This window comes from Gopherus evgoodei, chromosome 12, assembly GCF_007399415.2.
Source record: "Gopherus evgoodei ecotype Sinaloan lineage chromosome 12, rGopEvg1_v1.p, whole genome shotgun sequence".
NCBI lineage: Eukaryota > Metazoa > Chordata > Testudines > Testudinidae > Gopherus > Gopherus evgoodei.
This window is the reverse complement of record NC_044333.1, coordinates 9,781,707-9,801,099: the sequence shown is the minus strand read 5'-3', so window position 1 is coordinate 9,801,099 and position 19,393 is coordinate 9,781,707. Positions and strand designations below refer to the sequence as shown.

Genomic DNA, 19,393 nt, shown 5'->3' with positions numbered 1-19,393 from the left:
CATACCATCAGTTTTGTTATTAATGAACAATACCCAAATGTGGATACTTCACTTTCTGCATTCTAGTATTAATAAAGGGAAAAAAGAGTTCCTAGAGCTAATGTGAATGGTGCCCTTTGTTGTCTTTAAGGACATTTTTATGTGGTATAGCTTGCCTTTCCATAACAGCTTAAAAGTAGTTATATATATATGACATGCTAGTCTCCAGAGAGCCCATCTCCCATTTAGTGGCACTATTTGTGCCATTATGCCAACATATTTTCTTTGACATTTAAAATCATTACCTTTGTAAATCTTTAAGTTTCCTTTCTGATGGGCCTGATTCTTGAAGTCACTGGGAGTTTTGCCATTGACTTCAGTGGAAGCAGTTCCTAGATTCCAAAGCCAGAAAAGACCATTGTGATCATCTAGTCTGACCTCCTGTGTAACAAAGGCCATTGGACTTCCCTGAATTAATTCCTCTTTGTTTGATTCTAATCTTGATTTTAAAATTGCCAATAATGAGAATCCACTACAACCTTTGATAAATTGTACCGGTGGCTAATTACACTTGTAGCAATTAGTTTATTTTATCATTTTATAGAGATTTATTGTTGTGACTAAGTATAATTAATTATAATGTGTGATGGTCATGTTTAAGTAGGGTAGGATCATAGGAGTAAAAGATTGACAAGCCTGCATGGGTGATGAATGTGTATTAGATATATAAGCAAAGTAAAGCTATAATACGAAGCCTACACGCTAAGCTGAAATCTTACAGGCCTCAGCCATACTGGGCCTAAAGAGAGTTAACATAAGTAGGTGACCCAGAAATAATCCTTAACCAATAAAGTTACAAGATTACTGTAAAGAATGTGCCAATGGGTGATGTTTGGGAAAACAACCACAACAATAAATCTTCTAATAAATTATTAAATACACTAATTGACTACAAGCCCCCTTCTTTGATGGGATGAATATTATGGAAAAATAAGAAATTCATCACACAAATTATATATCAATAGGAAGCAAGCACTATAATTCACTACAAATATAATTTAAAACTTGTATATGTTTAATTAAGGGCTAGTAGTTTCTTCATATGGAAGCTCGGGGGATTGATACAGTGTTTCTACAGGCTGTTGGTGATGTACAGAAACATATGGAGGTTCTGGTACTTAATATGGTTTTATGCTATGCATATCTTCATATATACTCTCCTCTACTGTGACTATGGACACTGCTGCTGGATTAATTGTGGCTTGAAGAGGGATAGAAACAGTTTGGACTGAACCAGGCTGGTCTCTGGGCATTTCTTCGCTTAAAGTCCTAATCTTTCCTCCTATATAATATAAGGCAAAAATAATGCCTGTAGTGAGGATACTTTGGACAACAATCCATCCCTATAGGGGTGGTTAATACTGCATCTGTTCCATCTCATAATTTGTTCAATGTTTGCTTTGCTTGATCCATATTACTAATTTCAATTATATGCCAAATTTTCCTTTCTAACTCCTGTTTTAGCTGTAAATCTAATGGTCATATGTGTACAGAATACCGTGCTGGGTATTGCATGGGCTCTTTCATGTTTTGTATATGTGTTGGTGATTGTAACATTGATTATCTGTTTAGTGAAACTTATAATATGGACAAAATTCCTTACTTGTGACTGTGTTTGTGGCCATTGTATTAATTCTTTGTGTGCTCTAGGGAGTCTCCAGACCTAAGAAAATCTCTCAGGGTCACTCTCACCCAGGGCCGGCGCTACCATTTAGGCAGTCTAGGCAATCGCCTAGGGCACCAGAATAATTGGTGGGCGCCATTTTGCCAGAGGGGGTGGCAGGCTGCTCCAGTGGAGCTGCCGAAGTGGTGCCTGCGGAGGGTCCGCTGGTCCGCAGCTCCGGTGGAGCTGCTGCAGTCGTGCCTGCGGATGGTCGGCTGTTCGCTTAGCTCCGGTGGACCTCCCGCAGGCGCCGAAATTGCCGTTCGCCTAGGGTGCTCAAACCCCTAGCGCCGGTCCTGCTCTCACCCCTTTGATTTTAAAACTGTAGCTTCACAGGTGACAGACTCACTCACTAGGGACACTGTGGTTTAACACAGAACTATTGATCACTATGTCAGTTCAATTGAAATACAGTAAAAGCTATACCCTTACTGTCATGGATCACAGGTTACATCAGCATCATTGCTTAATTTTTCTCTATACTCATTTTCAGCCAATCTCTTCTTATTTAAACCCTGTTTTCTGCAGGATTTGACCGCCTTGAGAATCTTGAAGAGTATACAGGATTAAAGTGTCTATGGCTTGAATGCAATGGTTTAACAAAAATTGAGAACCTGGAGGCTCAGACAGAGTTGCGCTGCCTGTACTTGCACCTCAATTTAATTAATAAAATTGAAAACCTGGAACCCCTGCAAAAGCTGGATTCGCTCAACCTCAGTAACAATTATATCAAGATTATTGAAAACCTCTGTAAGTATTTCTAGTGTAGTGTGTTTCATTTATGTTGTATTCATTTTTCCATGCATCAACTTACTAATTACTAGTGATCATATTTTGCAGGGTTGTTTTTAATTGGGTTAAAATATTTGCAAAAAGTGCAGAAGCAATTTCAGGGAGGCTTTTGAATGGAAAGTCCAACCTATGTGTTTAAAATTTAAATTTTGGAGGGGTTAATTGATCAAAAGAACAGGTTTTACAGTTACTGACAGTGATGACTTGGAACAATTTATATAAAGTTATTCCTTACCTTGGCATACCTACTGAATCCTTTGGTTTCATTCCTCTTTACCTAGCACTTTTTCATTTGTGTTTTAAGTCGGATGTGCTCTAGTGGCCAAGGACATGATAGCCAAATCTTTCCTGACTACAGAGGAATTTATGCCATGTTGAGGTAGCTACACTTGACATGATAAAGAGGGATTTCTATGCACCACCATTTGTGTGTTTTAGATTTAACTTGAAATAGTGGCTCTTGCTTCTGTGTAATTGAATAGTTCAAAAGATAAATATGCATTTAAAACAAACTCAGGCATTCTAGGCTTTGTGATAAAGAAACGAAGTGGTGTGTGTTGGGGGAAAGGCTTGAAAATACACTGCCAGACATCAAATATATATGAAACAGTCACAAAGTGAAAAATAGTCATGATATTTAAAGCAGCAGTTTTCTACTCTGTCCAGAAAATTCTCCTTGCACAGAAGGCTGTGAATTAATTTTCCTTTCATTGTATTGTTATTGTCCAATAGCTTGTCTGAGTGTTTTGCACACTCTGCAGATAGCTCACAATAAGTTACAAACAGTGGAAGACATACAGCACCTGCAGGAGTGCCCAACCATCTGTGTCCTTGACCTTTCTCACAACAAGTTAGATGATCCAAATATTCTAAATATCCTGGAGACCATGCCTGATTTGGTAAGCAACATATACATGAGGATTTTGTATATATTCACCTACATGAGTTAGAGACAATAGCCTCATTAAATTGTCTTATCAGAGAGAACCCAATACACAATAATAGTAGAACTTCATCTTCATTAGAAGAAGGTGTTTTAGAGAAAAATTATATGGTTAGTAGCACTGGGCAAATAATTGAATTTTTGGTGTACTGAAAAAGTAACATTGTTTTGGGTTGAACTAAATGTTTTGCCCCAAAATGATGCATTTAGACATCAGGTGTTTTTGGTTATTTTTAAACACACAGCTCCCCCACCCCACCTCCTTTTTTTTTAGTTAAACCTAGCTAAAATTCAAAATAAAATGTTTCAACTTTGGAATATTTTTTCCTCATCTGAAACTGTTCACTAAATTCATCCCAAATTCATAAACAGTTTCAGTCAACCTGAAGCTGCATTTTTTGGCAAATAAAGTATTTTCCCAAAAAAATTCACCCAGCTCCATTGATTTGTTACAGTCTCTAAATATTTTCTCTGATTCTTCCCCTGAACTTTTAAAAGAAGTTCCATGGATTATTTGAATTCTAGGGAAAAAAACTAAGCATTGTACAGTTAGAAAAGCTCCAAATTGTTGTCAAAGACACTTATTGTAATCTTAATGCTACCAACTGTAGTCTCATGGACATTTTTTTCTCTGTATTGTACGTGCAAGTTTGGTTTCTTTGTAAAAACAAAGATAGCCCTGATGAGATGGAAAATAATTTTTATACTGTAATTTAAACTGAACCTTAACTACCGAAAAACTGCTGGGAGATAGCTAGATTGAATAGGAAATTAGTAAGATTAGGTCTATGATTATCAGCAAATACTACTGTAGCAATTTTTTAAAAAAATCAAATGTTATTATTAATGCAACTTTGTTCATGATTGGAGGTTTTTCCCATGTTGTTTGCATTCTGGGGTATATCATTCTTTTTTTTTGTTTTTAAACCTGTTGGGTTCACAGATTATAGAGAAAGTGCCTATCAGGAGTTAATTTTTACCTCTTTTTAAAAAACTATGTACCTTGCTTTTATAGCGTGTGCTGAATTTGATGGGAAATGAAGTGATTAAGAAAATTCCTAATTATAGAAGGACACTTACTATTCGACTAAAACAGTTAACATACCTGGATGATAGGCCAGTTTTTCCAAAGGACAGGTGAGAAATAGTGAAGTCTTCTTTACATAGCAATGCAGATTGAATACTAATTATCACACATTCCATTTTTATCAATATTTTTGTCATGCATGGAGAAGAAGAATGTGACCAAAGTAAGGAGTTACAGGATAAGAGGGAAGGTCCTCTTGTTTTTGAGTAACTGGTTAAAAGGCAGAAAACAAAAGGATAAGAATAAATGGTCAGTTTTCAGAATGGAAAGAGGTAAATAGTGGAGTCTCCCAGGAGTCTGTTCTCTGACCAGTGCTGTTCAACATATCCATAAATGATCTGGAAAAAGGGGTAATCAGTGAGGTGCCAAAATTTACAAATGATAAAAAATTACTCAAGATAGTTAAGTCAAAAGCAGACTGTGAAGAGTTACAAAGGGATTTCACAAAACTGAGTGACTGGGTAACAAAATGGCAGAAGAAATTCAGTGTTGATACATATTGCACGTTGGAAAACATAATCCCAACTACATGTACAAAACGATGATGTCTAAATTAGCTCTTAACTGTCAAGAAAGATATCTTGGGATTCTTGTGGATAGTTCTCTGAAAACTTCTGCTCAAGATCCAACAGCAGTCAAAAAAAGCAAACATAATGTTAGGAACCATTAAGAAAGGGATAGATAATAAGACAGTAAATATCATAATGCCACTATATAAATCTATGGTATGTCCACACCTTAAATACTGTGTGCCGTTCTGGTCACTCCATCTCAAAAAAGATATGTTGGAACTGGAAAAAATACAGAGAAGGGCAACAAAAATTATTAGAGATACAGAACAGCTTTTGTATGAAGAGAGATTAAAAAGACTTGAACTGTTCATCTTGGGAAAGAGATGACCAAGGAGATATGACAGAGGTCTATAAAATTTTGACTGGTGTGGAGAAAGTGAAGAAGGAAGTGTTATTTAGTCTTTCACATAACACAAGAACTAGGGGTCACCCAATGAAATCAATAGGCAGCAGGTTTAAAACAAAGGGAAGTACTTCATACAATGCAGTCAACCTGTGGAACTCATTGCCAGGGGATGTTGTGAAGGCCAAAACTATAACAGGGTTGAAAAAAGAACTAGATGAGTTCATGGAGGATAGGCTATTAGCCACGATGGTCAGGGATGTAACCCCATGCTCTGAGTGTCCCTAGCCTCTGTTTGCTAACAGCTGGGAGTGGAAGACAGGGGATGGATCACTCTTTGATTGCCTGTTCTGTTCATTCCCTCTGAAGCACCTGACATTTGCCACTGTTGGAAGACAGGATACAGGGCTAGATGGACACTTGATCTGATCCAGTGTGGCCAGTCTTGTGTTCTTATGACCATAGGTTATAAGTGGGGATAGGTGGCCTTGTGTACACTAGTATCTTACAGTTAAGAGCTCTGCATTCTAAATTCTTAATATAAGGAAACACAATATCTTCCTCAGAATGTGGTATATTCTTATACACGATTGCCTTTCTCCTTAATCAGTAGCCCAAACTCTGCTCATGATGTCAGAGTGGTAGCACAGATGGCATAAAGATCAGAATTTGGGATTTTTAAAAAATTTTACCTACAAAAGATGCAAACTCTGTTGTTGTACTCAGTAGCCTTTACAAACTTGTGCTCCTTATCTGTTCTGTTTCACCTACAAAATATCTGTACCTTACATAGCAGTCCTTGCTGCTCAGGGAAGCATTTTTTCTGATGCTCATCTGTTCAGTAACTTTTCTTCCCTTGCAAATAGACATTTGAAGGCTCCCTTTCCTCATGAACACACTGTGCCACTAGTATTTACAAAACTATGTTACAGTGGTCTTGTCTATTGTCATTAGAGCCTGTGCAGAAGCCTGGGCCATGGGTGGGTGTGAAGCAGAGAAGAGTGAAAGGGAAAAATGGGAGACCAGAGAGAGAAAGAAGATCCAAGACAGCATTGATGCACTAACAGCGATCAAGCGAAAAGCTGAAGAGAAGAAAAGACAAAGGGAAAAGGAAGAAAGAGATATACTTAGAGTGTGTGAAAATAGAGGCACAACAGAGGCCCAGGAAGGTTTGTGATAAGCTGGATAAAGCTCCTGTTTCTCTCTGCTTTAAATCTAATTGAAGTTCTAACTGCCTAATATTACCTTACTTTGACATTACTTTTTATCAAGCAATGATCAGTGCACAAAATTCTCTTCTTATTTTCAAGAGTGTACATCCAGAGTAATTCTACTGACTTCAGTGGAGTTACAACAATATATGTCTGTAGAAAATGAGAACAGAATTTGACAAGTTGACTATAGCTTAGAGGATTTATTGCAGCCCTGATGATGCAATAATAAAGATGATATCTTACACTGATGTAGAAAGACAAGGTGGATTAGGTAATATCTTTTACTGGACTAGCTCCAGTTGGTGAGAGAGATAAGCTTTTGAGTTACACATGTCTGGGAAAGGCACTCAGAGAGTACCAACACCCACCTAGTATCTCTAATATCCTGGGAATGACACGGCTACAACAACACTGCATAGAAAGTGATTTTAGAAGGAATCAAGCAGTTATTTCCCCCATATATTGATATTTTAAAATAAATCAATATTCCCAAAGGTTCCTAAATACATTAAGGTAAAAAGAATCTTTAAAAAAAACCAGACAGTTTTCTGGCCATGTCTCAGCTATCATTCTCTACTATATTAATTGCCAGTCAGGACTGGAGCCTGTAACTAATCAGCAGTCACTATTATGCAAGCTGTGTGTGGATGATTTTAACAACTCACTTCACTTTCTGTCATCTCTCCTTCCACATTACTTAACATAACCAGTATATGAATAGTAAAACTTCCCAGCTGAGACTTCGGGTAACAGTAAATAGGTTGGAAGACGGCCAAAACACTGCCCACAAGCCAAATGTAGCCAGAGTGTTTGACTACAAAGCATATTTTCAGGGATCTACCCACTGATTAAATTTTAGAGATTAGAGGCAGTTTTGCAACAAATAGATGAGATCTCAGAGAGTTGTGGAATTTATGTAAGGAACTCCGTCTTTGGTTCTTATCCAGAAAAATGCTGAACCATGTACTTAATTTCAGGTACATAAGTAATCCTTTTGAAACCATTGGCTTAAATTCAAATACTTAAAGTGAAGCATTTGCTTAAATGCTTTTCCTGGATCAGGTCTTTTGACTGGGCACTGACAGATGGGCAAACCACTTGCACAACATGTCTATAGCCACCTAAGGTTTATTGATTCCTAAATGACAGACCAAATACAAAAGAGCTTTTTGGTGTGTGTTTGAGAGCTAAGGGTGAAGACCATATATTACAGGCTGAATACTCTTACCCTGCAAGAACTTGCTCTACTGCTTTACTTTTATTGACTTTCCTACTGCTTTAGGAGAGGTTCCACCCACAAGTTACAGCAGCGATGTAACTAACAATACTTCAGGGATTTCAAATGCTTCTGAAGAGACAGAAACTCAGATTAAGAAATTTGTAAATGAAAGCATGGAGGCCCATGATGAAGTTTTAGCTGAAACATCAAATAAAGAAGAGCTGGATAGCCTGCATACTAATGTTACCTGTAACATTCAGAAGGATGGGCAAGAAGCTAATTCTCCCAAATGCCCAAATTTCAGTACTAATGAAGAAGGTAATGTTGTAAAGAGCCACACAGAAGTGAAAAGAGAAACAGATGATGAGCCAAACTTTTTGCTGATATACATCCCCATTGACTTGATTGAATTCATTGGAGTTGCCTGGGATGTAAGAATGAGGAATTTGGCTTAGCATCTTTCCACAGCATGTAACTGAGGAAAATGGAGTTTTGGGTAACACGGCATTAAACACCAATAAAGTTTAAAAGGGGCGGGGGCTGATGCTTTGGTGTCTTTATAAGTGAAACAATTATGTTGACCTACATTTCAATTTCTTTCTTTCAAAATGCAAAAATCAACTTATATAATTCAAAGGTGTTCACTTTTATGATGTAAAGACAGAAAGGGGAGATACAGCTGGATTGGGTACAAAACTTTGGAAATCTATAATGAATGAAAAGATTTGTCATGTTGCGTCTAATAACACTTTCCTAATCTTAAAAAATTTCTCGTGTACTTTGGACCTAATTCTGCAAGTTAGACATACCCTTATATTTTCTAACACAGTGAGTTTCATAAATGCAGAAAAATCCAAATTTCCTTACTGTAGACAAGGCAAGAGACTGGAGATAAGATGAATTGAGATCAGTGATAGCTCTGAATATCAGAAGGGAGACAGACCTCAATTAGGGACTTAAAAGACAAATAACTGACTAAATATTTTTCCTTATTCCTTAGCAATTCTAGTAGGGAATATGGCTACTGAAGGTGCCCTGGTTACTGAACTGGATGAGTCTGCAGAAACAGAGCAAATTAAACTGGAGATACCAGAGAAGCTTTTCATTGATGTATGTATTAGGGCTGAGTATGTAATCATTTGTTTTGTATTTTGAGGGATCCAAATTTTGATCACATCTGTTACCCACAAATTCACTCCTCTTATATACTGGCTAAACAATTGCGTGTGGCCTAGGTTTTGTAGGAACTTTCCACTGCCAACAAAAATTCCCTTGAAAAAATATGAAGGACAATGCAACATCTCCTGCCTAGGAACTACATGGCATCTGGAGAGGGTTTCTGAAGTTCCCTGGGTAAATTTCTTGACACATCTTCCACATCTCGTCTGCTCCGTTGCACACAGTAGTTCTAAAGTCAAACTCTTTAGAACTCGGAAATCTACTTTCGTTTTATGAAAAAAAAGAAAAAGTTTTCAATTTTAAAAAGATCTCAATTACAATATAATTATTCTCATTGGGAAAAAAATATATCCAAGAGTTAGCCAAAACCCAAATCTAATGTACAATGAAAAATATAAACTACTGAACAAAAAATTATGAGGAATAAATAGCCATCCAGTCATTTTGTATACATATTATTTGAGTCTACAGCAATAGTTAATCTTTCAACAATAGTTATATTTAAATAAAATAAAGAAATATACATTAGCCAGTATATATAATTAAAGATTACCAATCTAATACCCTTTTCTGTTGTTTGGGCCCTGAGTATGTAGATAATTATAGTTATGTACTTGTTTAACTTTAAGGATATGAGTAATCCCACTGGAAAAAAATCTCTCTATATAGAGAATCTAAAGTAACCAAAAAAGAAAAAAAAATCATATTTAAACTTTAAGGGATGCAGCTTCTGCCCCTACTGACAAACCCAGAATTCTAAAATTATTATTTTTCAAAGTACTCTCTCTATTCTCTTATTTAGAATCAGGATGCAGTGATTTGTGTTTTATTAGCAATGTATCTTTTAATTGTCTTTTAGTTTCTCTTTCCCTATGGGCGGTGGGGGGGGGGACGACCCTTTTTGCCTTAGTGGAATGCTTGCTACAATGTACTCCCACTGGTTACTTTATTCTTTGTCTAGCTGTGAATATTTGCTGGATCAAGCCCTTAATCTGCAATTTGTATGGTATCAGTTTAGAGTGCAGATTTTGAAGACACTCAAAAACTGGCTTAAAAGCAATCTCAGTATTGTGTGCACCCTTTCTGGGAAAATCACCTTGGCTCTGAGTTGGGCCCTACCAAATTCATGGCCATGAAAAACATCATGAACTGTGAAATCTGGTCTCCCCCCATGAAATCTGGTCTTTTGTGTGTTTTTGATGGTCCTGACCCAAAAGGGAGTTGCAGGGGGGTCACAAGGTTATTTTAGGGGGGTCATGGTATTGCCACCCTTACTTCTACACTGACATCAGAGCTGGGCAGCCAGAAAGCAGTGGCTGTTGGCCAGGTGCCCAGCTCTGAAGGCAGTGCCACACCAGCAGCAGCACAGAAGTAAGGGTGGCAATACTATACCATGCCATCCTTACTTCTGCGCTGCAGCTGGCAGTGGTTCTGCCTTCAGGGCTGGGCTCCCAGCCAGAAGCCGCTGCTGCTCTCTAGCTGTCCATCTCCGAAGGCAGTGCCTCCACCAGCTGCAGCATAGAAGTAAGGGTAGCAGTTCTGCAACGCCCCCTACAATAACCTTGCAACCCCCCCCCCAACTTCTTTTTGAGTCAGGACCCCTACAATTACACCACAGTGAAATTTCAGATTTAAATAGCTATAATAATGAAATTTATCATTTTTTAAATCTCGTGACCGTGAAATTGACCAAAATGAACCATGAACTTGGTAGGGCCCTAGCCAGGGGTGGCTCCAGGCACCAGCATGCCAAGCGCGTGCTTGGGGTGGCAAGCCACTAGATGCGCTTTGCCGGTCGTCACGAGGGCGGCAAGGAGTCTGCCTTTGGCGGCTTGCCTTCAGAGGGTCCGCTGGTCCCGTGGCTTCGACGGACTAGCAAACCCTCTGCAGGAAAGCCGCCGAAGGCAGCCTGCCTGCCGTGCTTGAGGCAGCAAAATGCCTAGAGCCGCCCCTGGCCCTAGCTATGAAGGATTTCTTTTCATGGGGCTACCTGGCCCCAGATCAAGCCCCTTTGCACTTGCACTAATATTTGGTTAAAAAGTATTCAATACCATTCTCATTCATTTGTTTCATTCATATTGAGAAAGATGTGTTTAAAAGAGCTCAGTGATGCATGGAAAATAGAAATAGGTACTATATCTTCCTCCTAAAAAAAGAGTATAACAATGTCTTGTTGCATGAGTTTCCTTTTGACTCCTAAGAGACATTCATCTCTGAGCTATACAGACAAAGAAACAAGGCCGAGATAAAATGCTAACAAATGCCAGTGCCCTACGGTAATCTGTTCTGAAGCTGTTTTCAGAATTGCTCAACAGTACAGACACATTCTGGTAGCAACATCCAGTACTCGTGCTACTGCACTCAATAGTGACTTCAATAGGAAGGACAGTGATGAGACCAGTGGAGAGAAGCTTTACCAACAGTACAATACCCAGCACTCCTGCCATGGTGTTTACAGAGGTACTTAGAGATGACTTAAATAGGAAGGATAGAGGGAACCCTTTGGAAAGGAGCTGTGCCAATGCCAGCCAGCAGATCCCTTTATCCTGCAGCAGTTCCACATAATTTTATCAACCAGTAATGAGCAGGAAAAGCAGTGAGTGTGGGAGCCTAGAAGCTCCAGCAGCAACCCCCTTCATTTTTAAAAATTAAGCTGTGCGTGCTATTGCTTCAGTATTGCCAACCTCAAGAGATCAAAAATCATGAGTTGGACCCAAAAATCATGAGATTAAAAAAAATCAAATCAAGTTTTTTGGTCAGTCTTTGGATTTTTAAACTCCCCTCTACTACTCTGCCAATGCGTGTGAGATAATGTGAGGTTGAAGAGTCAACCTTTAATGTACTTAAAAATGCATGCCTCTCCCTGAGTACTCAGATGGAGACTCCACTTACCCTTTCCTGACCGCTATGCGAGGGGAACTGACATCCATTTCCTATTACTGTGTTGGCTCTCTCCTCTCTTAGTTTATTTCCTTTGATAAAAGAAGGGCTGGATGGTAAATCGTTTGAGAACACTCGCATGTATAATTTATATTACTTGTTCACGTTGCTGAGTCATAGATATACATATTAAAGACCTTTCCATTAACTTCTGCTTTCTGAATTTAGCTGAGCAGGGTACAGAGGAGTGTCAAGATACAGGGGGCTGAGGCAAAAATGAGTATTGCATATTGTATGCAACAGCAGAAAAGAAAAATGCTCTGACATTACACTTGAACAAATTCACATTTACATAGTACCAGGAGTGAAAGTAGCACAGAGGACTTACCGGTACGTGGGCCCGGAGCCGGGCCCCCAGAAGGGGCAGAGCTTCAGGTGGAAGGAGCAGAGCTGGGGTTCAGTCTCCCCCAGCCAGCCCATCCGTGTTGCTTGGCCCGTGCCGGGGCTCTGGCAGTGATTTAAAAGGGCCTGGGGAAACTGGTTCTTTGTCTCTCCATTCTGTTACTTCTCTTGTCTGCTGGCTTGTAAATTCCTTTGGGTCACTTATCCCTCTTGTGTAATACCCTTGTCTGACCTGGGTGCCACTGTGCTTTAACGTTGGCTGCGTACGGGCCAGTACCAGCGGCCACTTCTTACCAGAACATCGTACCAGCCCACTTTCACCCCTGCATAGTACTGCAATAAAAGAACAAGTGACTAATCAGTATTAGCTAATGGGCAGCTAATGAGTAACCAGCATCTTTAGGGAGCACAGGGTTATGTAATCTCCTTCCATTACATTTTTCAAAAAAAAATTCAGAGTTGAAAATATTTGTAGCACTCCAAAAATGATCTTATATAATGGCAGTGTTTGTGTGCAGAAATGTAGGTCAGTCATTCATATAAGCAATAATTTCATAGTAAAAGCATTATGGGATTGGGTGAGTCTTTTGCAAGAAGCTACACTTCCCTCACTCTCACCTGCCTTCCATTCCTCATAGAGCTTACCCAGAAGCTATGCTGCTATTACATCCCCCCACTGTAGTTGCAGATGACCACAAAGGGGGAGTGGAATAGGAAGCAGCATTAACATTTCTATCTAGAAGTCTCTTGGGTTTGAGCAGCACATATGCAGTGCAGATGTTCCCTGGACACCGCCAAATCAGCCTATGCCCCAGAGATCGCCCTGCCTGACAGTGGGCATGTAGATGAGTTTCTGTGGGCTGAGATGCAGGAGTGAACACTGCTTCTTTGTCTTCACTATCTTTTTAGAGCTGTCCTATCCTTTTCTCCTTCTTTCCTCCTGCATGGTAGTAGAGTGGACTGGGCACTCTAAGACTACTGCTAGCCTGATTTTGGAGGCAGATATTCTATTCCATACTAGGCACGCATTTGAAAGGCAAGGCTGCCATTCTGGAGGGGTGAACACAATTGTGGAGAGTTCTAATTACAGTGTCAGTTTTAAAAGTTTTGCTTCAGAGCTCAGGTTTCAAATGGGGTTTTGCTTTTTAGGAGTTAGAAATTGCCTATACGGTTGATAAGCTATTTTGTGATCTTCTTCAGGAACTGCCTGATTTAGAAGATGTGGATGCTAGTGAATTCTCACCAGTAGAGGAAAACTCAATCCAAAAGGTGAGCTTCTTGCTAATTATTCTTATCAGGCTGGTGCTCTTCTACTCACATTTACTAATACATTATAATATGTACAATAAAGTACAAATGGTGCATTTCTGTTTGAGAGGTGAAATAGTTATTTAATTTATAAAATGTGATTGGCAAAATTTACCAGCACATTCTCTATACATTAAAACGATGAGTTGCATGTTACCTTTCAATTTGAATTGCCACATTATCACACTGTAACAATAAAAGGATAGTAATGTGAAACCTAAATAAGATGGACCTCTTAAGAGTGTATTGTATTTCATTTTCACTTATAAAATGTAAAAGAATGATACACATTTACCGTAATGATCTGGTTTGATTGACAAACTGCCCTCTACCCAATAAAATAAGAAGTTCTCAGTTGGATTTCGTAGGCCCAATGCTGCGAACAGCCATAAGATATAGTCTTATTCTGGTCTGTTGGTAGGAGCCTGCAGTTAGCTTTAAACCTACAGTTGCCAATGAGATTCCAAATGAGCAAAATGTGCAGCATAGTGGCAGCTGTCAAGTCCCAGGTGAATGTCACTTTTTATAGAATTACATATAAATGATACAATATGGTATTTTCTGTCCTGGTGTTATATAGAAGCTATTAATATTGGCTTAATTGGATACACTGTATAACTAGATACATTAAAATTGGAAAGCTACCTAAGAAAATATTTCTTATCGCTAGTCACCTCCCCATTCTTCAGTCACACGTACCCAGGGATGGCAACAATAGAAGCACCTTCAGAAACTTTCCAGAATTTTTAGTCCCCCTTCACATGAGGCAGGAGTCTACTTTATGCAATATTAAAAGGACCTTTGATTCGCCTACAACAGAAAAATCCATGTGGTTTTTTCTTCTCCTCTGGACATCAATCCGGAAACATAGAAACAATTTATTTGGGAATGCTCTAGTGCTCAATAATTTGTTCTGATATACTGTATGCAAATACTTGACCAAATCTACTATTTGGTCAGCTTGCCCTGCATTTTAATCTGTTAGAATAGTGCCACCTTGTGAAAATAATCAGAATGACTCAGTACACATTTGTTCAGGCAGTGCTGGGGAGTGAGACACAATCATTTATGCATAGTCATTGAGGTTAACAGCTGACAGAAAATCAAATAGGGAGAAAAACACGCAAGATAGCAGCCTTATACCGTAACTAGTCCCATGTGTAATTTTCCATGCTGGCCTCATCCCTTCCTTCTTTACATGGACCCCTGGGAATAAGCCCACTCCCCAGAATTTTCCCTCCTGCAAAGAATAAACATCCATAGAAAGGATGCCCAGTTTGTATTTAGCTTAATAACCCTCCATCCATAGACATCAAAACTGCGGTTCTCAGCCCAAACTACCCCCATTCTTGTATGTGGGACTGGAATAAGTAAATGGCTCCATCAGGGCCCCCCACTGCACTGTATTGACCCCACATCACCTGTCCCTCCAGGGGAAGAGGAGGAGAATCAGGAGCTGCAGAGATCCTTGGGCACCTGCCTCCCACAGTACACTGTAACTCACTCATAGGTGCTAATGGAGGGTCCCTACCAGGACCACTCTCAGTTTGTCCACCCTCCCTCACTTGTCCCGGGATTAGGGGAAGCCAACCAGCACTCTGACTCCACCAGAGCTGAAGCCAAGTGCAAGACAAAGGCTGTCATTCAAACACGAACCCCAATGGAAAGCACTTCCAGGAAGGCACCACAGGGTTACCCTGGGGCTGCCGCAGTATCCTAGCTCTGATCAAAAGTCCCAATGGAGATCCTGTGCTGCTGCTCTACCTGAAGCCCCAAGTGTACCCTGGTCTTGTTCCATGTCATCTCCGCCCCCTGATATCGTGTGACTGCTGAGCTTTGATGCAAATGACCTGACTTACAGCAGGCTGAATCCTTGTGGAGCTGGGATCAGCGAGCCAGCCAACTTCCCTGTGGCCCAGGAATGGGCCAATCAGAACCACTGGAGACAGGCAAGAGAGCCTGACAAGACAGCCAGAAATACTGCATGAGAACCTTTCCCCTAAGGCTGAAAAAAAGCACAGGGCCGAAGAAGTCCCACTCCATAAGTGGGACAGGCACAAATAACCTCAACTGCTTTGCCATTTATACAGTTTTGATTTGTTTTGATTGTTTTAATTAAAAAATCTGAAAGACATAATTTATTGGTACTTCAATTTGGTGACTGACTCCTAGCATACATTAGAAATTTATATTCTTTAAAAACAAAAAACAAACCAAAAAAACACTTCAAATATATGAATAATTTCTGATCATTTTAGTTAGTGGCATCTAGAAAGTTTTATAGGCTGTAGATCCTCCAACATTGAAAACTGCTTAATCAAGTGTGCCTCCTGAACTGTAAATAGTTTATGACATGCCAATTAAGACTGATGTCTGATAACTGATTGGGGAAAATTCAGCTCTTTTCCACCAGGCAACCCTATATTTCTGCTTTCCTTGATCTCTGTATGAAGTGGATGTTGCATGGCGAAACAGGGTATTAAAACTCTCGTCTCATGGATCTAAGAGCAGAAGTTTGCCTTTGAATTGTAATAGCCCATCCCTTAGTAGCTACTTCAGTAGTAACAGATTATTTTCAATTATGTTGTCTACCTTTATAGCAAGCATGTCATCCAAAGATTGAAATCATTTCTGAAGTGAGTGATGTCAAGGACTCTGCTTCAGAGGAAAACAAAACCTTATGTGGGAACTCAGTAACAGAAGAGATCCCAACAGCCATCTTTTCAAATATATGTAAGGTACCTGAAGACAGTCAAAGGGAAACCACAAGACTTCTTGTAGAAGGTTTAGCAGAGCCTTGGAGTCCAGAGAGAGACTTAGAGATCAAAGTTAAACAAGCCAAACCTTTGAAACCATTGATACAAGAGATTATTGCTGAACCAATAGATGAGATACTGACATCAGCAGCCTACAATAAAGTGGATGACCTAACCCTAGAGGAACTGGACAACAAAGGCAGTCACATCAAAGCCTCCTGCCCTGGTAAGATTATAACTGAATTTAAAAGGGAGGGAGAAAGCAGGTAAACAAGGGGGGACATGGGAGATGGTGGCTGTATTTTGAAAGAAGGAGTTTATTCACCCATTGTCAGTGACCTTAGCTAGTTAGGATTGGGGGGAAGAAGGGACTGAGGAAATCTCTGAGTGCTCTCTTCCCCCTAGTTTGTTGTACCCTATTGGGATCTCAGTAGGTTGAGACCGAGTATTTTTCTGTGACTATTTTCATGCAAATGTTCATAGTAGGTTTCAATAATTGGAATTTGTTTCTTTTTCCAGTAATAAAGATAATTAATCACAATTTCACTTGTCTTCACGCTTTAACAGAGAATAGCATTGAGGACAAAATGGTGCAGTGCCTGGCAGAAAATGGAGGATCCCCTCATAAACCACAAGATAACGAGGACATCGAGTATGGGTTAGATTAAGTGATGAACAAAAATGGACCAAATATGGAATACACCATCTGGCCCACTATTTGTGGTTACTCCTACTGTGGGTCCCTCAGTAAAACACCTGAAAATACACTTCGTGTGATGTCATTCATCAAATGACTGCCTTAATATAGGAACTTTGTGTTCTATCACAAAGTCAGCCAGTCATGGCCAACATAACAGTACAGCCCTCAGCTGCACTACATTAAAGTCAAGTATTTCTGTGAATGATGCCACACAAAACTGAACCACACTGCTATGCAGAAGAGAGGGACTAACTGCCAGCTTACCCACCGGTACCAAGTGCTTTATGGTCTGATTTTCAAAGGTGCTGAGCACCTATAGCACTCATTGCAGTCAATCACTTGTGAGCATTCAGTACCTTTAAAAATCAGGTCAGTAATGTTTAAAGGTTGAGTTCAAGTTTCTTTTGAGAAGTTATTTCTTTCAAAAAATAGGGACGTTAAATGTTTCATTTATTGCTGTAGTTTTAATCTACTGTGTCACATTTATTTTTGTTCGGTCTAAAGAAAATCCTGTTATTAAAGTGCTGCATTGTTAATTTGTACAATTTCCATGTATGTATATTCCAGCAAATACTTACCAAACATGCTCACTGAAAATAAAGTTAGTTTGCTTCTTAGTAAGGTATGCTAAGACTGTAAAGCTCTAATATTCATAATTATATGCAGAAAGTGTACAGAAATACTGTGTTCCTGCATGCAAATTATGGGTGGACGTTTTTGCACACAGAGTTAGGGCCTCTTGAACCTAACTTATCAAAGAACTGTGATGAAGATGCACCCCCACATCACACTTTTATACATAGAACAAGTCTCAGCCCTGAGAATTAAGACTTTTCAGTTCATTTAAAAAAAATTAAAATAGATTAAAATATTTACCTGCTAGGGACATCTGAGATGAAGAGAGCACACAATGTTGTTGTTGGTAGTCTCTCTCTAAACTGCCCAAATTCTGGGACTAGCTCCACAAATCTTTTAGGGAAATAACAAGTCAGTCAGCAACAACAGGCCTGAAGTTTCTGCTATTATGTTGGAGGCCAGAAGAAAGCTGTACCGAGGGGAACCATTTCTTCTGTTCTAGGCTTCTCTTTTACCCTGTAGTAGCAGCCTTGTGCCAAAATTAAGTGTGGGCTCAGCTGAGACTCTGAGCTCTGGCCCCTCCTCATTCAGTACTGCTGAACAATAGGACAGGATTGCAGGAATTTATGCAAGGGGTTCACTCTAGTGCTTTGCTTCCTTTGTGCCACTGTAGAGGGGAAGTTTGGGAGAACCACCAGTGGAAACAATTTCATGGATTCACTTAGCTCATGGCCTCCAAAATCTATGTGGTTAAATTCCTTTTCACTCCTTTACACTTCCTGTGTACCTCACCACACACATTGAATTCCTGCATAAGGTGGTTCCCTTGAAAATCCCAATCTGGTGAAGCGCAGGATGTGAAGCACTATACCCAGCTAATCAGAAACAGCTAAGTTCCTCTCATGAGTGGAGGTGGCAGGGCACCTAGAAATCCTATAGTAAGAAATTAAAAAAGAGGGAGAGGGATAGATTGCTAGAAACTCCATCCAATCCCTCCACATACCACCCTGTGAAAAGCATTCCCACATCTTTCAGTTTTTGCACATGTCCCATCCACTTCAGGTGTGTGTGCACTTCCAGTTCACCCAAGCTGGCTAGTTTTTCCTCATAATGGTAGCCATTGGAGCATCCATGAATTCCCCACTTCCTTGTGCTTCTGAGCTGGTGGTATAAAGGGGAGGGGCCTCCCTGACCTTCTCTCAGTTCCATCTCACGACCTGTGGCCGGTAGAGGGTGTGTACCTGGTCACACAAATTCCTAAATCGGGTATTTGCAAGGCTGCAACCTGTTCATTGGTACATACTTGCACTAGTTATTATGCTAGTTCTCAAGCATCAAGGACTGATGCGGCTAGATTTGGAAATTGTGTTGCAGTTCTTCTTCAGCCTCCGAAACCTTCCTCTTTACCATATTGCTTGTGAGTTGCCTGAAGTGGGATGGACATGTGCAATCATTTGAAATCTAGCAAACTAGCTTTCTGTGGAGTCTTTTCCCTGTGGGGTTAGCCTCTGGATGGTTCTTTGTCTTTCCATTCTGTTATGAGCTCTGTAGGCTCTCTGGGTCTTGTCTGCTGGCTCATAAGTGTCTCCTGTTCCTTTGGGTCACTATCCCACTTGTGTAGTTCCCTTGTATGACCTGGGTGCCACTGCACCCCTCATGACTCCTTCTGCCCACTCCTGGTGTCTCTAATGGCTGGATCCTCACAGGACCAGTATCACCT

General features: G+C 39.9%; 1 protein-coding gene across 4 annotated transcripts in view; it reads left to right on the top strand.

Moving 5' to 3' along the window:
• Window positions 1–17,674, top strand: part of DNAAF1 (dynein axonemal assembly factor 1) — a 33,618-nt gene extending 15,944 nt beyond the window's left edge. For all 4 annotated transcript variants that reach the window (XM_030582160.1, XM_030582159.1, XM_030582157.1 and 1 more), the window contains 9 exons: window positions 2,231–2,452; window positions 3,227–3,393; window positions 4,453–4,574; window positions 6,394–6,608; window positions 7,936–8,190; window positions 8,873–8,982; window positions 13,534–13,602; window positions 16,242–16,623; window positions 16,965–17,674. In XM_030582160.1, the coding sequence (XP_030438020.1) occupies window positions 2,231–2,452; window positions 3,227–3,393; window positions 4,453–4,574; window positions 6,394–6,608; window positions 7,936–8,190; window positions 8,873–8,982; window positions 13,534–13,602; window positions 16,242–16,623; window positions 16,965–17,065 (1,643 nt within the window). In that variant the 3' untranslated portion in view covers window positions 17,066–17,674. The remainder of the gene's footprint in view (window positions 1–2,230; window positions 2,453–3,226; window positions 3,394–4,452; window positions 4,575–6,393; window positions 6,609–7,935; window positions 8,191–8,872; window positions 8,983–13,533; window positions 13,603–16,241; window positions 16,624–16,964) is intronic.
• The last annotated feature ends 1,719 nt before the right edge of the window (window positions 17,675–19,393 follow it).